The sequence below is a fragment of the Glycine soja genome, chromosome 17, assembly GCF_004193775.1.
Source record: "Glycine soja cultivar W05 chromosome 17, ASM419377v2, whole genome shotgun sequence".
Taxonomy (NCBI): Eukaryota; Viridiplantae; Streptophyta; class Magnoliopsida; order Fabales; family Fabaceae; genus Glycine; species Glycine soja.
Genome location: NC_041018.1, coordinates 815,076 through 836,321, shown reverse-complemented (window position 1 = coordinate 836,321; position 21,246 = coordinate 815,076). Strand labels below are relative to the sequence as shown.

The 21,246-nt window shown below is 33.2% G+C and overlaps 2 protein-coding genes and 1 pseudogene across 3 annotated transcripts; 1 reads left to right on the top strand and 2 right to left on the bottom strand.

Moving 5' to 3' along the window:
* Window positions 1–1,567: 1,567 nt before the first annotated feature.
* LOC114392277 (O-fucosyltransferase 15-like) lies at window positions 1,568–5,740 on the top strand. 2 transcript variants are annotated; one of them, XM_028353344.1, is made up of 10 exons: window positions 1,570–2,162; window positions 2,235–2,324; window positions 2,845–2,938; window positions 3,063–3,124; window positions 3,238–3,326; window positions 3,651–3,771; window positions 3,863–4,006; window positions 4,137–4,471; window positions 4,595–4,835; window positions 5,206–5,740. In XM_028353344.1, exons 1-10 carry the CDS (start codon window positions 1,908–1,910, stop codon window positions 5,512–5,514), a joined length of 1,740 nt encoding a protein of 579 aa, XP_028209145.1. In that variant the 5' UTR covers window positions 1,570–1,907; the 3' UTR covers window positions 5,515–5,740. The 2 variants fall into 2 exon arrangements, with proteins under 2 accessions (XP_028209143.1, XP_028209145.1); XM_028353342.1 differs by having other exon boundaries at window positions 1,568–2,324.
* A 587-nt stretch (window positions 5,741–6,327) lies between these two features.
* LOC114393456 (subtilisin-like protease SBT2.4) lies at window positions 6,328–10,739 on the bottom strand. The gene is given in 10 exon segments (XM_028354814.1): window positions 6,328–6,737; window positions 6,848–7,120; window positions 7,194–7,461; window positions 7,558–7,889; window positions 7,945–8,129; window positions 8,131–8,222; window positions 8,528–8,597; window positions 8,728–8,826; window positions 8,933–9,330; window positions 10,683–10,739. Coding segments are annotated over 10 exon segments (2,184 nt in total).
* Window positions 10,740–12,358: 1,619 nt separating this feature from the next.
* Window positions 12,359–17,767, bottom strand: LOC114392749 (annotated as a pseudogene).
* Between the last annotated feature and the right edge of the window lie 3,479 nt (window positions 17,768–21,246).

Sequence of the window (21,246 nt, the reverse complement as noted above, 5' to 3'; positions counted from 1 at the left end):
ATATTTTTTTTAGAGGAATGTATACCATATTTATATATACCAAATAGAATGTTATCTAAAACATATACTATTATTATCTAAGAAATAAATGATAAACTAAAAGTATATGAAAATACGAGTTATAAGATTAATTTGATAGTAAAAAGGAACTAAGAAAAAAAAAACCGTTTTTTCAAAGGTGGTCACTAACAAAAGATTAACCATTAATAAATAATATTTATTGATAAAAAAAATTATATGTATATTTAATCCGTCTTAACACTCCTCCTCAATTTAGAGTATATAAGTGAAGTTTAAAGTAAATTTTAAAACAATTTTTTGAATGAGTTATATGTTGCATTTTTTTATCAACATATATGATTTTTTTTTATCTTTTTTATTTTATAAAATATATTTGCAAATATTTTATTATTAATGAGCTTAAAACATAAATATTAGTTGATTTATTGATACCTCCATCTATGAAACCAAGCTCTGTCTTTGCATGCAATACCATCCTCATGGATCTTACCCAGTTGTAATAATTTTCTCCCAAATTTCGCCGTTGAATAGAACTGCTACCAATGGCATTCCTGGTGAAGGTGTGATGATCAGCTATTCAGATGCAATCTTATTCTCTGAATCTCTTAAGGCAATTTTCTTCTCAAGATCAGTATTAGCCAGCTTCAATGTCAATGTTAAAAAAAGTGTGTTATTGTTATTATTTATTTTATTTTATTTTATTATGCAAAGGAGAGTCGAAGCTCGTACTACAAGATACACCATCTCAGCAAGTGTAAGCTTGATTCATCATCGTTATTACAAAGAAGGCATATTGAATTGTCATAATAATTATTTCACTCTACCAATGAATTAAAAAATAATAAATAATTTTACTCTAGCAATTTAGATGTCAATAGAAGTTCCGATGATTTTTTTAAAATTTCGCGAAAAGCAAAAGTTATTTATTGTTTTGTTACCATTATAAATAGCAACCGCACTTCAAAAACTAGTTGTAGTTACAACTTTGTTGACTATTCTTACAATATGTTATGGAAAAAAAAATCATAAACATGGTTTTGATGAACTTTTTTTAACTATTTTATTTTGCTTTGTTTCCTGCTCTTGAGTGCAGCGCTCCCATGGGCCATAGTAACAGCTGCTTGCATCAAGACGGGGGATGAAGAGAGGTTTATGAAATCATGGGAAATAAGAGAGAGAAAAAATGGTGAAAATGAAAGTTGTTTTTGAGAGTCTGGACATCATGAGTTTTATGAGATAGTTCACATTCACTCTATTTGAATTGAAATTATAATAATTCGATATAACTGGAAAATAACACATTATCAGGAATAAGAAAAAGTGTAATGCATCGAAGGAGAATTTGACATCTATTAAAAAAACCTCAAATATTGCATTTATCATTTATATGCAAATAAAGATAGATATAATCCCCCCAAAAAATATAGAAATAAATATACATAGATTCATTCATTTCGACGGAATTTAATCAACGGAAAGCATAATAAAAGAAAACTAACATTTTAAAAACAATAGAGAAAAAAAACACATAACAAGGTTTCATTGAAATCTTTGTTTGAGGAGGGGTTTCACAGAAATCGAACCATAGGAAATTAATCTTGTAATAATGGAGAGTAGCATTAGCGAAACACTGACATTATGCAGAAAATAATTTGAGACGTTCCACGGCAAATCAAAGATTGGTAACGACGGGATTGAGTTGGGTGGAATTCTTGAAGCCCAAGAAAGAAAAGAAAAGAAAAGACGAGATTCATTTCTCTCTTATAATACCGTAGCTATTGCTAAATGCTAAGTGCTAACTAACCATTAATTAACCAAACACAAACACAAACACATTCTTTCAGATTTCATCTCCTCTTCTTCAGGATCTGACCCGAACCCGAAGCATGGTATCCGCTTCCGAACCAGATCGATGCTCGCCAACTTCGCGGACTCCGAGCCGCCTCTCCAGCTCCCGTAGATCCCAATCCCACTTTTCTTCGTGGTATCCAAGGAAACGAGCCAAACTGCTTCTCTCGCTTATTGCTTTTCTCGCTTTCGTTTTCTTTCACAATTGGTTTATGCTTCTCCGTTTACAACATCAACCCGATCCTATACCCAAACCTACACTTCGTTCCTCCTCCGTTTCACTTTCTCTTCAGGTATGTGCCCTGCTTTATTCTTATTTTTATTTGTATAAAATAGAACATTTGAAACGCTTATTTCATTTTCAGCGGAAATGGAACAAGCCTTCAAATAAGAAAAAATCACAAAAGGGGAATTATGCAAGGATGTTGGCATTGGCTGCACATGCCTTGGCAGAGGTATAGTATTAGTAGTTGTGCTTATGTGACTATTGATTAACCTAACCCTCATATTAGATTATGGGATTCTCCATCCTGTCTCCACCTGTCACATATTTATTACGTCTGTAAATATGGTAACTTTGCCTCGAAAGTAGCTAAGAATAAAATTATCCATTTGTATTTGTGGCACTAATGGATAAATATGCTTTACAAGTATTTAATTTAATAGTATCATGAGATTATTGAAATGTCTGATGGTGGTTAACTTTTATTTACAAGTGATTAAGAATAAATGACACTGTGTATACGATTGTCAATTTGTACACGTAGCACTTTTTGTTAAATATGCCTCGCTCTAATGGTGATTTATTGGGCCTTAAAAGGGGATAACTGTCTGACTGGATGCTTGGGTGGATGTTTCCTAGGAGGGCAATTATAACTTTTTTCTAGTCATATGCCATTAAGTTATAGAGTGATTTCAAATCATTGGCAGAGCAAGTTTTTGGTAACTCTTGACTTTTTGTGCCCAATGGGACAGAATAAACGCGAACCTAAAGATTTGTGGCAAGAACCCTTCGTTCCTGCTTCTTCTTGGAGACCTTGTGCTGATCAGCGGAATTGGGAACCCAATGGTATGTGTGGTTGAAATTTAACAATTTTTTATATTGTGTATGTTTATAAGTGTGCAACTACAAAAGGAAAATAAAAGTTCAAGCTGATACTCATAGCCTGCTCTCTTGTACTGTACTCCAATAGAGGGAAAAAATGGATACATTTTGGTTACTGCAAATGGTGGGATCAATCAACAACGAGTAGCTGTAAGTAGTCTTTGTTAGAGTGTTATGTTTTTATGTTGTTGCATAAGAAAGAAAGCTTGAGTTTTACTTTAAATGCACAGCATGCCATTTATGTTAGTTTTTATTTGCAACAGGTTTGTAATGCTGTCGTTGTGGCTCGTTTACTCAATTCAACTTTAGTTATCCCCAAATTTATGTACAGTAGTGTATGGAGAGATGTGAGGTAATGCCGTCTTATCTCTCGTTCTTCTCCCATTCCACCTTGGCCTATTACTCATAATATTTCCTAATGTTAATCGATTTGGTATAAATAGCTACGAGCTTTATGAATAATTTTGAGCTATAGATTGAACAGATAACTTAATAATTTTCTGTTTTTAATATTCTTACTTTTCATGTATGCAAAATAGCATAAGTTATTAGGATTTCTAGGCTTAGGTTGTGTCTTGGATCATTTCAATGCCACATTTGCATTCCATAGGCCTGCTGCTTTTATGTCGTGACTTTGTCAACATAACTTATAATTGCTTATTGTATAATTTCATAGTCAATTCAGCGATATCTATCAGGAGGAGCATTTTATTAACTACTTGACTCCTGATATTCGGATAGTGAGGGAGCTTCCAAAGGAGCTACAATCTTTGGACTTGGAGGCAATTAGTAGTGTAGTAAGTAACACCATAGTCCCTCAAGTAAACTGATTAAACTTGACTATTTTTTTTATCAAATATGTATTTAATTGTTGGAATGCTCTTCCAGGTGACAGATGTTGACATGGAGAAGGAGGCCAAGCCAAGTTTTTACTTAAAACACATCTTACCTATTATACTTAAAAATCAAGTTGTTCACTTTGTTGGATTTGGTAATCGCCTGGCATTTGATCCAATAGCATTTGAGCTGCAGGTAAATGTTCTTTGAAGCATAAATTTACAATATAATTTTCATGATCTCATGCCCTTCAATGCTCTGTTTTTACTGTCTTTCTTGATCTGAAGCCTTACTATGCTCTTCCTAATTGGGGAACTTCATATAGAGACTTCGTTGCAGATGTAATTTTCATGCCCTGCAATTTGTTCCCAGAATACAAGAAACCGGTGCTTTGCTTCTTAAAAGATTGCGTGAACATTCAGGTCTTGTTGGACCATTGGATCGTTATCTTGTTGGTCCATTTGCCGAATCAATGAAGGAGAAAAGTGAAAGTAATGCCAAGAAAGCATCCAAGTATCTAGCTTTGCATCTCAGATTTGAAATTGACATGATAGCTCATTCTTTATGTGAATTTGCGGGAGGTGAAGAAGAGAGGAAAGAATTGGAAGCATATCGTGAAATCCATTTTCCTGCATTGTCACTGCTGAAGAGGACTACAAAGTATGCACCATAATCTTTCCATCTGAAACTCTTGGTCTACATACTTATCTTTTAGAGACAGCAATTTCAATTTATGAAGAAAAGACCCTTACTCGTTAAAAACAATTGGAATCTTCTGTGCAGATTACCTTCTCCTTCTGAGCTCAGGTCTGAAGGCCTATGTCCTTTGACACCTGAAGAATCCATCCTTATGCTTGGTGCTCTTGGTTTTAACCGCAAAACACACATATTTGTAGCTGGTTCTAATTTGTACGGAGGTGGCTCACGATTGGTTGCTTTGACCAATTTGTACCCTAAATTAGTCACCAAAGAGAACTTGCTTTCTTCAGCTGAACTCGAATCTTTTGCTAATTATTCCTCTCAGGTTTGTTGCTAACTTGCTAATTTCATTCTTGTTTCATTTACATTGATGATTTTTACAAGTTTAATTATATTCCTAGTTACAAGAAATTTTGTTTTGTGCTTTATGTTACAATTTACATTGCTCTTCATTAAGTATATAAGTGCGGAACAACCATCATCTTACAAACCTGTTTTGCAAGGTTGAGTAAGGCCCAAATCCAAATTCTCTCATTGCATGTTATTCAAATTTTGGTGTTATCTGGGCATGGATACCTGCTCTATTTTTCTCTTTTTGTGAACATGATCACTGAAATAGAACACTGAATTTGTTTTGGTTCTACTCTTAGTCTTTTGATAAATGACAAATTGACAATAAGCTGTTTCTGTTGTAGTTAGCAGCACTGGACTTCATAGGCTGCACTGCTTCAGATGCATTCGCCATGACTGATTCAGGAAGTCAACTATCATCTTTGGTGTCTGGGTATCGAATTTATTATGGTGGTGGAAGAATGCCAACAATACGTCCAAATAAACGTAGACTTGCTAGTATATTTATGAAGAACTCTACCATAGAATGGCGTGTTTTTGAACAGAGAGTGAGGAAAGCAGTTAGGCAAACTAAACATGTACAGACAAGGCCGAAGGCAAGAAGTGTTTACAGGTATCCTAGGTGTAAAGAATGTATGTGCAGAACAGATTAATTTATTTATATTAGCTTGGCTGTAATGTGATTTCTCATTGTAATTCTTAGCATTGTTGTTCATTATTGCCATTCAATTTTTTCCCTCTGGCTAGATAGGTTAGTCTGTGCCATTATAGTTATAACTACACTCATAGGCGTGATTTTGATTGGGATTTGATCTCACATGGTGACAGTTGATCTCACATTTTGTTAACAAAAGCTGAAAATTCTCATATTTTGTGACATTGTATAGCGTGTCTATTAATGTTGCAAAAATATTTACAATTATATAAAATAATGTTACTTTCCTTTTATAATGGAATATTATGAGATCATGATCGATGTTTATTAATTAAAAGAGGTGTGCTTGATGTATGAATATTTAAAAATAGCTTTAAAATTTAACTCAATAAACACAAAGTTGAAAAGTTGGTTATGATTCATGAGAAAACTAACATTTTTTTTTTAAATGATCTAACTTCTGGTTTTTGAAAAAGTAAACTCCTGAAGTCCTGATATAACTAAATTTATAACCTTTTATTTATAAAAAGAAAAGAATTTAATTGTAATCCACTAACAGTATTATATACTAACATCTAACCATGGTTTGTCATATAATTAAAAACTATTGATTTTTTTTGTAATTTTTAATTAGTTGATAATATAAAAAATTTACACCAACACAATATCAAGATTAAACTGAAGAAAATTGTAACATTTTTGGAAATAATGTTCCCATTTAGGTAGTTTAGAAATAATTAGTTTTGTAAGAAAACCCGCTTCCAATCGAGCTTAATAACCTGAAGTCGACATACTGCAAATTTGATCCTCATTACACCGAAATTGCTAAAACTGACAACGTTATTCGTACAATGTGGTTCAAATTTCCTGTTAAAACAATTTCACCAAAGGTAAAATTCGACATTGGTTGGATGACACTGAGTTGAATTTCCAAATCCTGTGTTCCTTGTGGACTTATGGTAAACCAAGTTGGATACAGGTAGGCTTTTGTTCCCTTTGGAGGTTGAACAGAGGCCAAGTATGTCTCTGTGTTGTTCCCCACACTCATTAAAGTTCTCCACACAGAAACTGATCCTCTTAGTGCAGATATTGTTACTGAAGGAAGGTTTAGACTGAATGGATAGGCATAAGGGTGATTGCATTGGTCACCAGTAGCTGCAATTATTGCATCCGTGTCCATGTTTGGCAAAGAGCACAAGAAGCTGATGAAGTCTTCATGTTCTGTTTTAAGACCAATGAATATTTAGGTTGTTTTGAATAAAAAAAACTAAGCTGATAAAACATTAAATTCTCTGGCTCTGCTACTTAACTAATAACTAGTATTTACATACCTGATGATAGTACCAAACCGGGATCAATGGCACAATTGGGGCTCACCAAGCCTGCCCCATATTCAAAAGGAGTGGAGGGAAGCAAGCTGCTGGCCTCAAAGCCTTCAGCCATCATATGCTCTCCAAGATTATCATACTTTGAGCTTGTTGTGGAGATTGCAGATGCTATCATAGATGGAGTCCATAATGGATTGTATTGCTTTATAAGTGCTGCTATTCCAGCCAAATGAGGTGTGGACATGCTGGTACCAGACAATAATGCAAAATCATGCCCTGTATGAGTTGGTAGTAGTAAAAGAGTTAAATACAATTCAGCCAGTGTGGCAAAAAAAGAAAAGAAAAGTACCTTTGATCATAGGTTCTAAGGCACTGATGGGGGTCCATGCTGCCCATATTTGATGCCCTGGAGCAAGAATATCAGGTTTAAGTACATCTGCAAGATTATTGTGCATGTCAATGATATCTGGACCCCTTGAAGAAAATCTACTAACTACAGGTGATCTCCCGGTGAAAGAGGCAACTCTTCCTTCTCCCACAGCTGCCATAGCACCAAACTCTGTGGCAGTTCCTTTCATATCCCTCTTTGTTTGCTCTTCATAATACTGTAATATTACCTACATTTTCAAGAAGCCTTTTTACTTATCTGATACCAAAGTTTCAGTCAAATAAATGACAGTAATAGCACTATTGACTAAGTCCTCCCTATGTACCTTGGCATCATCTACACGGGGAATCAGAATACCAGAAACATCAAAAGGGATTGGCTCTGCAATATAATCTCCATAGTTTGGGTTTGCAACTAAGATAAAGCCCTCCAACCCTAGAGCCTTCGAGGTTCCAATAATAGCATCAAGAGTTGAGGTTCCATTATTGAAGCCCGCTGAAAAGGTGCAGATAATGATATTTCCCATCACTATATTAGGGCCCAAGACTTCTGGATGTTGGCACTCCTCTATGTACTCCAGAGTTGCTTCATTTGTTTTTACTGCATCCTTAGCTAAAACAAACTTATGCAAAACACATCCATTTCCAAAAGTTGGTCCTGTAGGTGAGAAGTGAGAATTTCAGACACTGATTGTATTGAGAGTCAGAAGTACCTGAGAGTCCTGCGCCATTAAGTAATGAGCCATTTCCAAGAAGTGAAGCAGGGTACCTTCTGTCTGTGGTGCAAGCGGCAACACCAACACTCCAGGGACCGAATGACACTACACTTGAAGATGCTGGACCCTTGTTCCCTGCAGCTTGCACCACAAAAACTCCCGCTTTTCGTGCAAATAACAGAAATATCAAACATGCTCAAGAAGGTCACGTTGTTTTCTGGTGGTTCATTTGGTCCAACAGAGAGTGATAAGATATCCACCCCATCCAGAACAGCCTGCAGAAATCAAACAAACTATTTGAGTAGCTGTTATTACTATTACAAGTTTACAACCTATAGAGACCAATACTAACATAATTCATTGTCGATTGACTTGCTAGTCAGGAAATGTTTCACCAAAAAAATTGTTTTGGACTTTAGTTATATATCTGTATAGGCTAAGACACAACATATAGCTAGTCGACTAACCCTTTTTAAATATCTTTACTTCTTCCTTTTTGCTATTCGACTGAGAAATGATGGTAATATTCTCGAATAATTTGAGATGATTTAATCAATTTGAGAATGGAAGTGACACTTACTTGATCGATAGCTGCAATAACATCTGCTAGAGTTCCCACGGAGGGAAAGATAGCCTTATAAACAGCAATCCTGCAAAAGACAAACATTAGTAAATAGTAGCAACACACATGTGATATCTACACATCATTTCGATAACTAATTCATCCATGCATGCATATATGTAATAATATCCAAAAACAAGAGCAGAAAGCCCACGTACCTTGCACGTGGCGCCATTCCGCTAGCGTTTCCATAGAAAAAACCGTTCACCACAACAGGAACACCAGCATTTCCAGCAGCAACAGATGCGACATGACTGAAATTAACCAATTAAATTAGCCATAACAAGGCACATATATACATCTTAATAACTGTTAAGAGAGAGAGAGAGAGGCATATATATAATATAGTTATATACATAACTGCCATGTCCATCTGCATCAAAGGGTGAAAGAAAATCCTTGGAAGCATTTAGGGTAACAGTAGCTTCAGCCCCAGCAGAGAAGTACTTGGCTGCTACTATCTTTCCATTGCAAGAACTAGGTGGGAAGAGAGGACCCGTCTCACAGGTGGCACCCTCAAAATGTGAGAGATTTGATGAGAAAGGGTGCATGGGATCGTAAGCAAAGCTGGGATGAAGTGCGTTGATGCCACTGTCCACAAAACCAATGACAACTTCATCACCTGCGTTTCTGTCTCCTCCTTCTTGCGCCCATATTCCTTTTCGTAAACTTAGAAACTCAGGTGTGTATGTTGTCGTCATCTTCGCTCCTCTGTCTTTCTCTACCAACTTAACTCCTAGGCTACTTCTTAGTCTTGCAGCCTGAAAATTTTCTCATTACCACCCCATGCATGCACGTAAATAAATAAGAACAAATGGAAGCATGTTGTACATTAATTTATAAAAGGTTAAAATACACTCATCAATTTTTTTTTTCCGTTTTGATTTTCTAACTCTGAAAAGGTTTTCTTTAATTTTGAAAGTGTCTTTATTAAAATATGTTATCACACCATGTGATAAACTGTAAAAGATGTCGTGTCATATTAGTGTTTGCCATAAAATTGACATTATTAGTAAAAGACGAATTTAATTTAATAGATTTCCATATAAAGGAAATTATCATTTATTAACATAATTGTTTTTATTTAAGCAAAGTCATTAATTTATCAGCATAATAGGTCTGTAATAAAGGATTAAGTCATAGAGCTAGCTGAAGAGTGAAGAGTTCCATTCAAAGTGTGGTGCGAAATAGTAATGCACTTAATTTAATTTTCGTTTTGGTGAATAACAAATTAAGGAAAGGAATATTGCCCCATTTTATGTTTAACCATGCCACAAGCTTATGACCAAAACAAAATAAAGAAAAATAAAATGCTACAAAGCCTTACAGCACAAGGATTTGAAAGGGTCACCACCAAGAATCCCCAATGGAATGTGATTTCAATATTATTTTTTGAGAAAAATATGTATAATTAATTTTTAAAATTTAAATATTATAATAGGTTTATATTTAAGCGAAAGTAATAAGTATAATTATAAAATTAATTTGAGGAAATTGAGATTTGAAAAAAAAATTAATTTAAAAATCTGATACAAAGTTATAAATAATTAATTATTTGATAGTTTTAATAAATATATAATTAATAAACATTTATAAATAATTAATGATTTGAAAGTTTTAATAAATATATATAAACATAAGTGCTAAACAATCATAAAGCCATGTATCACAACTCAAAAAGAAAATGAGTATAATAAAATATGTCTTTATATTAAAAAACAAATAATAAATTCTCCAAAAGAAAATTGTGATTCGATTTCGTTTTTGTCTTCACATTTGTTTGAATAAATAATGAATTTAATTTCTATATTAAAAGTTTCAAATTCAGTATCAACCAGATAATTATTATTAAAGTCAAACAATTTATGTTGAATGATAGCATAAAAAATCTTTTAGACTGAGTGTAGGAACTATAAGCAAAACAAAAAAAGAGATTGTGGGTGAGTGGATGTGGGGGAAGTGATTGTATACGTAAATTGAAGTGTCATATAGAATAAAAATAAGCTAGCTTAGTTACTATATATATTAACCTGTTGGTGTTGGGGTGAATTGTTGATGAATCTTGGTCCCGCGAACCTTCATGAAAAGCAAGCGCGTCTCCTTCCAATAAGACCAAGTATATTGATTGCTCTTCTTGAGAGCAAGTTATAGCAACAACCAAGAACGACATGGAAATGAAAATGCCTAGGAACGACATTGGATTATTTTAATAAGACCAAACGTTTCAATTGCTGAATTTGTCCCATGGAAGAGAGGGACCAACACGTCAGCGACAAACATTTCTTTAAGCGACTGACTAAACAGCTTGGTTATGTGGGACAGATTTATTCAGTCGCTGCAGATAATAGCGACTGAATTTTATTATTAGCGACTGAAATCACAGTTCTAAACACACTAAAGACAAGAGAAAATGTCATAGATGTCTTTACACATTCAACTCAATTACCTACAATGAAAACCAGCCTAACGGTAAAACAAATAAAGCTTAAGCTTTAGGTCTATCAACAAAAAAAAAATTCCATTAATTTTTAAAGTAAAAAAAGTCACACATATTTAACAAAAGCTCTAACATATCACTCTTTTCTTTAAAGTAAAACAAAAATTTCTAAATTTTTATTTTAGACCTCATATTTTGTTGGGCCGGCCCTGTAGGTATATATATATTTTTAAATTTTTTTATATTTCATTTTTCAAAAAGTTAAAATATTTTGTATTTTAAATATTTTAGTTTATATTCTTAATTAAACTTAAGGCATTATGACAAATAATGTTATTTTTTTTTGTGAATTTACCAAAAGCAGTGAGTAAATCTCGTCGAAGTCTATGAACGAGCACAATTTGAATATTATTTTCAAAATATGATTTATTTTATATCCAAAGATCAACTAAAATTTGAATTTTGGATTACTTGATTAAGAGACATAAATTCCTCCTAATAGTGTTAACCGTTGATGGTAGAGAAACATATGCTATCTATCATATTGAAGTCATGTTAAAAATTAAAATTAGAATATTAAGACAATTAAGAAAGAAAGCAATTAATACTAGAAATCAAAGTAATTATTAAAATAACTCAAAATCAAGACAACTAAAACTTATTGGACTGCATGGAGGTTTTTTTTCGTATATATAGATTGCATATTATCTATGTACTTGTACACCAAAAGCATAATTTTTAGACTTCATATAACAAAAAAGGTAACAAGGTGTACAAGGAAGAATTTAATTTTAAATAATCGGAAGAGAGATTTTTCTGACAAGCTATAAAAGTAGAGTAATTTTTTTGTTAAAAAAAAAAGATTAAACTAAGATCGAATATCTATTTGAGGAGCTCTTCCAATTGTATCTTTAATAGCTGGTTGGTTACACTTGGCCAAGCACTAGCAGTGGTTTAAAAATGCCAAATCCCGCCTCAATCATCATTTGTCATGACTATTTGGAGTCAATATGAGGCTATTCCGGATCCGGGGGAATATATTGCAATTTACAATAGAAAAACAAATTCTCATAAAATTGCAGTAATACTTGTAGAAATTTATAATTTAACATATTTCTTATATAAGATCAGCCCAGTCTTTATAGGAGTAATTATTCAAAGGATCCAGCCCTTACAAATAATTAATTTCTTGTATGACAAATTATAAAAGGCCAAATCAATTCATTGATTCTTATTGAAGTGTGTAGTTCAAATTATTTTAATAAAAATAATTTTTCTATCTTAAAAATATTTCCAAAATTGTTCCCAGATATAAACTAAACTTAAGAAAATTAATTGCTGAAGTACAAAAATGATTAAAAGACTCGATTGTCATTTGATATTAAAAGTGCAAAAGGGGAAGATTTGCAAGTTGCAACGATTAACATTTGAGACATCTTTTACCGTGTGAATATCGTTACTAATTAGAGTAACAAACTTATTATTACATGAATTCCTTGTACTTAGACACAACATATATTTTCAGAGCACACAAGCACCAAAACGGTTTTTTAGAGCATTGTGTGGGAGAGATTCATGGGAAAGGGATTGCCCAGAACATTTTCCATGTAGTAGTGTGGATGGCTTGGATCAACCACCACAAATTGCATGTCCTCTGAAGGCTTCCAGTGCCGCTTTCTTTGATTGATAAACCAGTTGTTAATTTGCTTCTGATCCAGCCCTGTTGACTCTGCAAGAGCTAGCTTCTGAGATTCCTGTTAATGCATAAAATCATGTAAAACCTTGTAAATTGTTCCCCTAAAAACTTCCATAACATGTTTCTTATATACCGAAAAATTATTGCTATTATAATATAAAAAAAAAATTGTTATTAGTTACTAACGGAAAGACAATATTCCGTGCCTCTTACAATTTATTAAGTAGAACACAAGATAAAAGAGAAAGAGGGAAGAATTTAAACACAGTAGAAAATAAAAGTGTGCAGTTAATTTTATAGTAGTTAAAGGGTAAAGTAGGTAATTAAATATAGAGAAAGGGGTGGTGAAAAAACATCAATTATGACAAGTAGAGAGTAAGATAAATTATTAGGTCCAGTTCAGTTGAAAGGTAAAGACTTCTAAATAAGTCAAGGGTGCGTGAGTAAGTTATTATAAGTCCATGATACTTTTCTTTGATTTCTATCGGGAAAAAAAAAACTTTCAAATAAAAGTGAATACCAAAGTAGTCTTTCACCATTATTGTTATAGATCGATAAATATCACCTATGGAAGATAAATTCATAAAATTAACTAGGCAGTTATATATAGGCTTAAGGATCATGTTATAGATGCAACATACAGATGGGTAAGGCCATTTGTAGTGTCTGCTCCACCATTCAAGTAATTGTTGTCTTGCTTCTTTGGGCAGCTTGCCCTTTTTCCTCTTCTTGGTGAATTCCTGCTTCAAACTGCCTAGGTATCCACGGTACTTGCGTAAGAGTTGACCTTTCAATTCTTGGTCCTCTGCCTGTGGATCTATTATGTTGGTCTGAACATCAACATCATCAGATGATCCATTCCTATCAATAGCTTCATTACAAGCTAATGATCAAATGAATCAACTATGGTAAGTACCACAATTCAATCATAAACTACATTGTAATATATCACAAATTTGAAAACAATGAACAAGAGTACTTTTTTATATTGCCTAGGAAGGAAAATATTTCATTCAAAATATTTCGATTTGTATGAATCTCCTATAAAGTTAAAGGTAGGCCATGAACTAATAAATTCCAATAACAAAAAAATTAAAGTGCAACTCTTTGATAAATACCAAATGCAAGTGCAAACATGCCAGTTCAGAGTGAGCCGAAGAACACTAAAAAATAAGCATTGGAGAAATTACTCTTCCTCCTTCACATTATTCTCCATAAAAAATTATTACAAAAGTTATTATGAATGTAGACCTAATCACTCTCCATCGCAAGCGATTCTATATAACTATTAAAAACTTAATGAAGTTAGGATAGGATATATGTTAATATACCAAACCACTACCTTGTACTCCTGTGTTTAGGGCGATTTTTATGGCACTGGGGTGTACCATAAGTTAATGGATGACTAAAAGTATAACTTACATTAATTAGGAAACGATGAAAGATGAACCAAAGTGAGAATTTAAATTGATGAAATCAAAATAATCCAATGTCCATATACAACCTCATTCTTAAAAAACACAGTGCCTCCATATAGACCTTGAGACAGTAGACACCACCATTTTCTTCATATATAGTAGTACCCAATAAAGTTAGGGAAGAGAATAACTATACTCTTTAAATGTGAATGTGTCTACTTCACCAATATAACTTGCCTAAGGTTACTTTATCAATCATATTAACCCTAGTCAAGACAAAAGTAAGATTGATTTTTAGAAGAAACGACACCCATCAGGCCCTTGTAGATACAGAGAAAAGGTGTACAAATTGAATTACTTCAAAAAGTTCTTAAGTAAAGCAAAACCACACAACACATATTTATCTAAAATCGCATGCAAGACATTACCATTTTTCTGAAATCACGTTGCCATGTCATGGAAGAATTAAAACCATCAAGAAATTAATAGCAACAACAAAAATGGAAATAATAATATAATAATTGAATTCCATTGAAAAAGTTTACTAGTCAAATAACTAGAATTAATAAAAAAAATTGCCAAAGGTCCCTCTATCCAGATTAAACCGTTTAATTGAAACATGTAATGAACTACTAAATAACTTGGGCTCCTTTTCATCAACAGAAAAAAATGCACTACTTTTGGCTCATACAATTGGGTCGATGTTTGAGAAAAGCTTGGTTATAATTATATCCAAGACAGTAAACAAAAGTTTCCTACTATTATTCATTGTAGTCATCAACGCTCTTGCAGCAAATTTTGACATAAATATTATTGATGGTTGTCACATTCAATTGCTAATTTCAATCAGCAATATTAGCACCATGTTGATGTAAAAATGGCAGGTGGCCATCCATTTCCAGTTATAGACACACAAATAAGTAGTACCATAATATCAAAGACACAATTCTAGTAAGTATATGGCAATATGCACTGCACCTGCGGACACAAACACATGAAAAATAATGACAGTACGTATAGACACACTAATTCTGAAACTAACAAGGCAACCTAAATAAAACGCATGAATTTATCAGTATATAAAAAAAATTGGTTTAGCAAAATCATGAGTCTTGATATATATATACACCAAAATGATGATGAAAAAATAAAACTTTGCTGGATAAAATGCGTTCAAAGATAAGGACCATAACTTTCATATAATATTTTATATTTTCGAACATTGTTTGGTAGATATCTCCTGCAACTGCCTCAAAGGACCTCTTTTAAGCAACTCCTTTGACTGCACTGAGAATTTGACATTTCCAACCGGACAAAAATTACCAACTACCTCGCAATTAACACTCTTGACTCTTGAGCACACCAGATTAAAGAAACCCTAGACTCTCCACTAAACCCAAATTTACATTCCAGCTGCCATCGTTGGATTCACTTTAAGCATAATTTTACCTTCAGATGCGAAATCAAACAGCAGCGGGCTAGAGTGCAGTAAAAATCAAATAGGGAAATGCAAAGACAAGTTATTCGGTAAAGACTTGTATTTCCCAAAAAGAAAGCCTGAAATTATGTCAATATCATCAGGGCATGCAGGAACGGCAGAATTTATAGGATGCCAACAAAAGTTTATTCAATGCACTCACACCGATAAGGAGTCTTATACTACAGATTAGTACCACCCCATCCACATTTTAACAGGAAAAAAACCGGTTTTGAGAACCAAGAAGATACGTTTATACCCATGCTAGTATTTCAAACCTTCTTAAACAACGAAAAGACAGACTAGACAAATAAACACCATTCATAGTTCCTAATGAAAACAAAAAACTGAACGCTAAGAAAAGTATTTTAATCGTTTAAAAAGAAAAGGTGGATGAAGTACCCGGGTTAAATTTTTTACAATTTTCCCAGAACCTACTACATCCTTGAAAAATCTGACATGCATGGACATTCAATTAAATATCAGGCATCAAATAGGCAAATACCAAACGAGAAACATTTAAAGAATAGGAAAAAAGTGTAAAAAAAAGAGGTGATGAATCACACCAGTAGTGTCCAACGAAGAAGAAATAGTGAGAGATTTGAACTGGCACTCGATCCTTTGAAGAAAGAGCATGGCTTCCTTGAAGGGTTTGGAGAGCTCTTGCTCGTACTTGATCAGCATCTCACAGTAAGCCTCCATGAACTGATCCAGCTCTGGATCCTCGCCTATGCTAGCTGTTCCACCTGCCATTGTCACTGCAGCAGATGCACATGCTTCTTCTAACCTTCCCATCACTTCAGGCGGAGCCCCAACCTGGTAGGTACGTCCATTAACTAAATAAATAGCCATCTTTTGTCATTTTGTTCTTCAAAGGGTTTTTACTTCAACTTTTTTCTTCTTTTAAGATATAATAATAATAGTAGTAGTAGTAGTTTGTCACCAGTATGAATGAATGACTTTTTTAATAAATTAAGAAGAAATTAATTCACATGCCACAACTCAGATCCAAGAAAAAAAGTGTTTGCAAGTTGAATAAATTAATTAAGCATCGTTTTCAATCGCTGGTTGTCTATATTAATCTACTTTTTTTCACCTGAGTGAGGAACGTTGGGTCAATGGATATCATGACTCGTGAGTTAAGATTGAGCTTTTGTTTTTTTTTCGTTCCCTCACCTTTTGGCAATTGACGTAGGCTGCCAGGAGACGGTGATAGTGAGGATGGGCCATGATCTTGGCCTTGATAGCGGAAGAAGAGGAGCCTCCATAGTTGTTGTTGGGGATCTCCATGAAATACCCTAACTCAATGGCGTTGGAGTTGTGTGGTTATTGCGGTTTGGGTGGTGAGTATTATTAGTACAAGGCATGGGAAGGAAGAGAGTGTTTGTGTTTGTGCGTTCATTAGTATTGGGATTATTAAGATTAGGATTTAATGGATGATGACCACCATGATGAGAAGTCACTAAAGGCATCATCATTATCATCATTGGACAAACCCCACTACTACTTGTATTCTCTCCAAAACCCATCACTCTAGAAGAAATTCCCTCCATTGCCTCCTCACCAATTCACAGTCATACATATCCACACTCTTATCCTTAGCTATCAACCACACTAGTTCAAAATTGGAAGAGAAAAACCCTTCTTTCTACTTTTCTGTTTTGCTCCGAAGATGAGTTGTCTTGAGGGCACCCCCGGATTTTATGCTACAAGTTGCAGGCCTTTTTTACATAAAAAATCCAAAACAGTGATCTGGTGCTGTAGTTGTGTGTCTGTTACATGAAGTGGAAGAGGTTTTTTTTTTTTTTTTCCCACTGTAACTTCCCTGACAAAGTCTGCACAAATTTCCTTGGAAAAAATGGGTGTTTAGTCTTCTTTCTTAAACCTTACTACCACCCACTAGAGAATTCACTTGTTAAAGGGGAAAAGGAGAAGATGCACGCACGCATAAATAAATAATCTAACTGGGGTTGTTGTAGTGGTAGAAGAAAGAAAGGAGGGAGTGATGTAAATGGTTTGAGAGAATGGTGCAAACAAAGGGTGGGTTTTACCTTTCCAATGAGACTCTCCCCCTCGTTTCCTGCATGCGCCACTGGTGGCAAACAAAAGCAGGAGAGAGAGAGAGGAACGATCAAATCGAGGGTGAGCCAACAAGTAAATACTACTGACGATGATAGGTGATGGAATAGAGGAATAGAGGAAGAGATGGATAACAGGGAATCACCCTTCACTACTATTACCACAGCTCATTTTTAATATACTACTACTATTAGTATGTAACAAGACCAAGACGTACATAACGGATTAATGGATTATTACTAAGTACTAGCTTTTATTAAATCTTTGCCTAAACTGCGGGTTGTTAGTTACGTTGTTACTATGAATATGATACCTGTCCTCCATATGTAATTGAGATTGAGAAGATGTGTAATGCCCTATTCCTCTGCTGTGAAGATGCTGGCTTTCTGTGAGTTACCATTCAGTCGCTGTCTATAAAGCTGGTAAAGTTAGGGGGACAGTCCGAATGTCTCTTCCTCTATCTCTACTAGTAATTCTCTCTCTAGTCTCCTAGCATTATAGGTTTATGTCCCTCAGGCTCATTCATAATCACAAATAATAATAATAATAACCAATAAAGTCACGTACGTATATGGCACCGTGGCCAAATCAGCTCCATCAGCTTCTGCTTCTGGTTTTGTTCGCACTAAGCATGCATCCATCCTCTTTTCCATGGTAGCAAGTGCGTATACGACTATACGGTATATCTAATGCAATTACGAATTATGAATAATTATAATTATAACATTATTACGAATTATGAATAATTATATTTATAACATTATTTTTTTCTGTTGCTTTATTCTTATTTCATATTTTTATCTTGTCTTTTTCTAATTATATTAGCTATTGCATATAGTAATATTTTATGGACCACCAACCACTTATCGATTGGTATATGATTATTTTAACTTAAAAGATACATGCAATCAAGACGGAAAATATATATTATTTTATGGATAAATTATGTTTTTATTTTTAAATTTTTATTTGATTGTTTTTTATCTTTAATTTATTTTTTAATTTGATTTTGATCCCTATCATTATATTTCTCTATTAAATAATAATGTGACAATTAATATTAGTTATTTCAAAATAATCTTTGTGGCAGTTTGCTGGAAAAAATCATTATAATGTTTTTGATAACTTTTTAGAGGTTAAAAATGGTCAAAAATTACTTTCTTAAATTCCCAAAATATGAGGTAGTCGATCACACACTTCAAATTCCCAACATGGGTGAAGGACTTGCAAAGCACTGCATGACTATAGCAAGCTTGCAAAGCTGAAAGGACAAACATGGGTGAAGGGCTTTTCGAAACGTGGAAAAAAGATTGCTTCAACATCTGTGAAAGCACTGCATGGAAAAAAAAGGAAAGGAAACCAATGGTCATAAAATAATGGATTAGTGAAATATGTAGATCGATTATTTTTTTTTTCTGATAAATATTCTCTTTCGATGGGAATTTTGTTCAAAACATGATTGCTTACTAAATGTTACTCTTTTTTTCAACAAACATTCCAAGTAACAAATTAAAGATTCATAAGAAGAAATTTTAATGTTAAGGATTGAACTAACATCTATAATTAATATATTGAAGTTAAGATTGAATTATTTCATTATTATTTGAATTTTATTATTTGCATAAATAATTTTTTTATTAGATTTTATTTATCTTTCGATCAAACTTTAAATTAATCAAAATATTTTTTTTGATAAATCGAAGGATTAAGATAATAAAAAATAAAAAAAAATTCAATCTTAATCAAATCATACAAGTAATGCCTTCACGATAAATATGTTGAAAGAAAATGTTTGATAAACATCTAATGTGTTATTCAATATTTAGAGGAAGATAAAAAAAGAGACAATTACATGTATAATAAGATTTATGATATAATAAGAACAAAGAAAGGTATAAAAAATTGAGAGGTGTGGGTGTGATGTTTAATATAAAAAATGGGTTATGTATCATTACTAGCTAAGAGAGTTGCCACGAATAAAAGCCTAAACTATTGAATTCTTTTAATCAATGGCTTATTCAAATGGAGATGATGAACACCACATCTAAAATGAGATACAAAGCGCTTTCGCAAATTTGATTCACAAATGTCGAAATTTCTATAACCAACGTTCTAAACCATGGATGGTAAGAACTTGATAAATGGATAGCAATTATATATGCACAGAGACTAGCAATGGCGGAGGTAGCATTTGGATTAAGAGGGGCCCAAGACCAAATTCCTCATTTTTTTTCTTTTTTTCAAGGGTACCACCATAATATATTTTTACAAGGTTTTTAAAGGAGATTATTAATTATAAATTTTGGGTGTGACCATGGCATCCCCTTGTGGAAGTCTTTATTTGTGCCATCTGGGTTAGGTACAGGAGGGCGGGTGGGGTATCACATTTATGATGTAGAATTTGGGTTCTTCATGTTATTTATTTTCGGGATACGTTTATATATATGGGTTGTGATATACTTATATTTAGGTCTGTTATAAATAGTTAATAGCCCATGCTTTTCTTTGTAGGAGATGTTGTGGCTTTTATGAATATGGGTTCTTGTACTTCTTGTGTTAGCTAGCATTAATATATTCCTTTATTTGCTGATAAAAAAAGGGGTTAAATATGTTTATCCCTTATAAAATGATAGTTATTTTTTATTTTAAGTTTATATTATTATTTAAATAGTAATGTGTCACTTTACAAATTAATTTATCAGTTTTAATATATTAAATACATCAAAAAATTGTTTTCCTTCCTTTATTTGCTCTTTATTTGTTTTCCTTCCTTTGGCAGCTTCCGATTTTGCGCGTGTTCCATGTTTTATGACTTTATTTATTTCTGCGTGGCATTAAACTTCTTTTTCACTATATCGTCTTTTGTAAGAGCTGCCCAGTAAAATTCTATCCCAGCTATATATGCATGTCTTTTGTCACCATGATGAAACTTTTGCAAACGAATAGACAAGGAAAAAAACAGACAGGAAAACACAAATAATGGAAGGAAATTAACAGGAAAAAAAACAGAAACATAAATAGGACAAACAAGGCGGATTGAATTTTACTTTATTTTCATATTACTTGATACAGAAATATAAGTAGGACAAACACACATATATAGTTATCTTGTGCGCGCATAATTTTATTGTTGATTTACTCAAATTTTAAGATAGAAAGCAGTTTTCCTCGCTCTACATAATTTGCATTCATGCATCGCGTCCCTTTACGTGATACGGATTTTGCAGGCTATTTCAAGAGATAAGTTAGTTCATTTGGTAAATCTTGTTTAGCAGCTATAGGTTTGATTTGTTAAAACCGTGATACAGGGAAATAAAAATAAAAGGTAATTATATTTTTAGTTTTTAAACTTGTTAAGATTGCTAATATTTCATTTCGTTATAACTTTTGATTCCTATCATTTATTTGTGCCAATGACATGATGACATCACAATCATTGGGACTAACATGTGTAATTTTTCAAATAAATAATATTTAATTCATGTTCTGAAGGTTAAAAAACCCATCAGAAATTACTTCTTGCTTTGGTTTTTCCTTTTCACCACACATTGAAGAAGAGAAACAAAATAA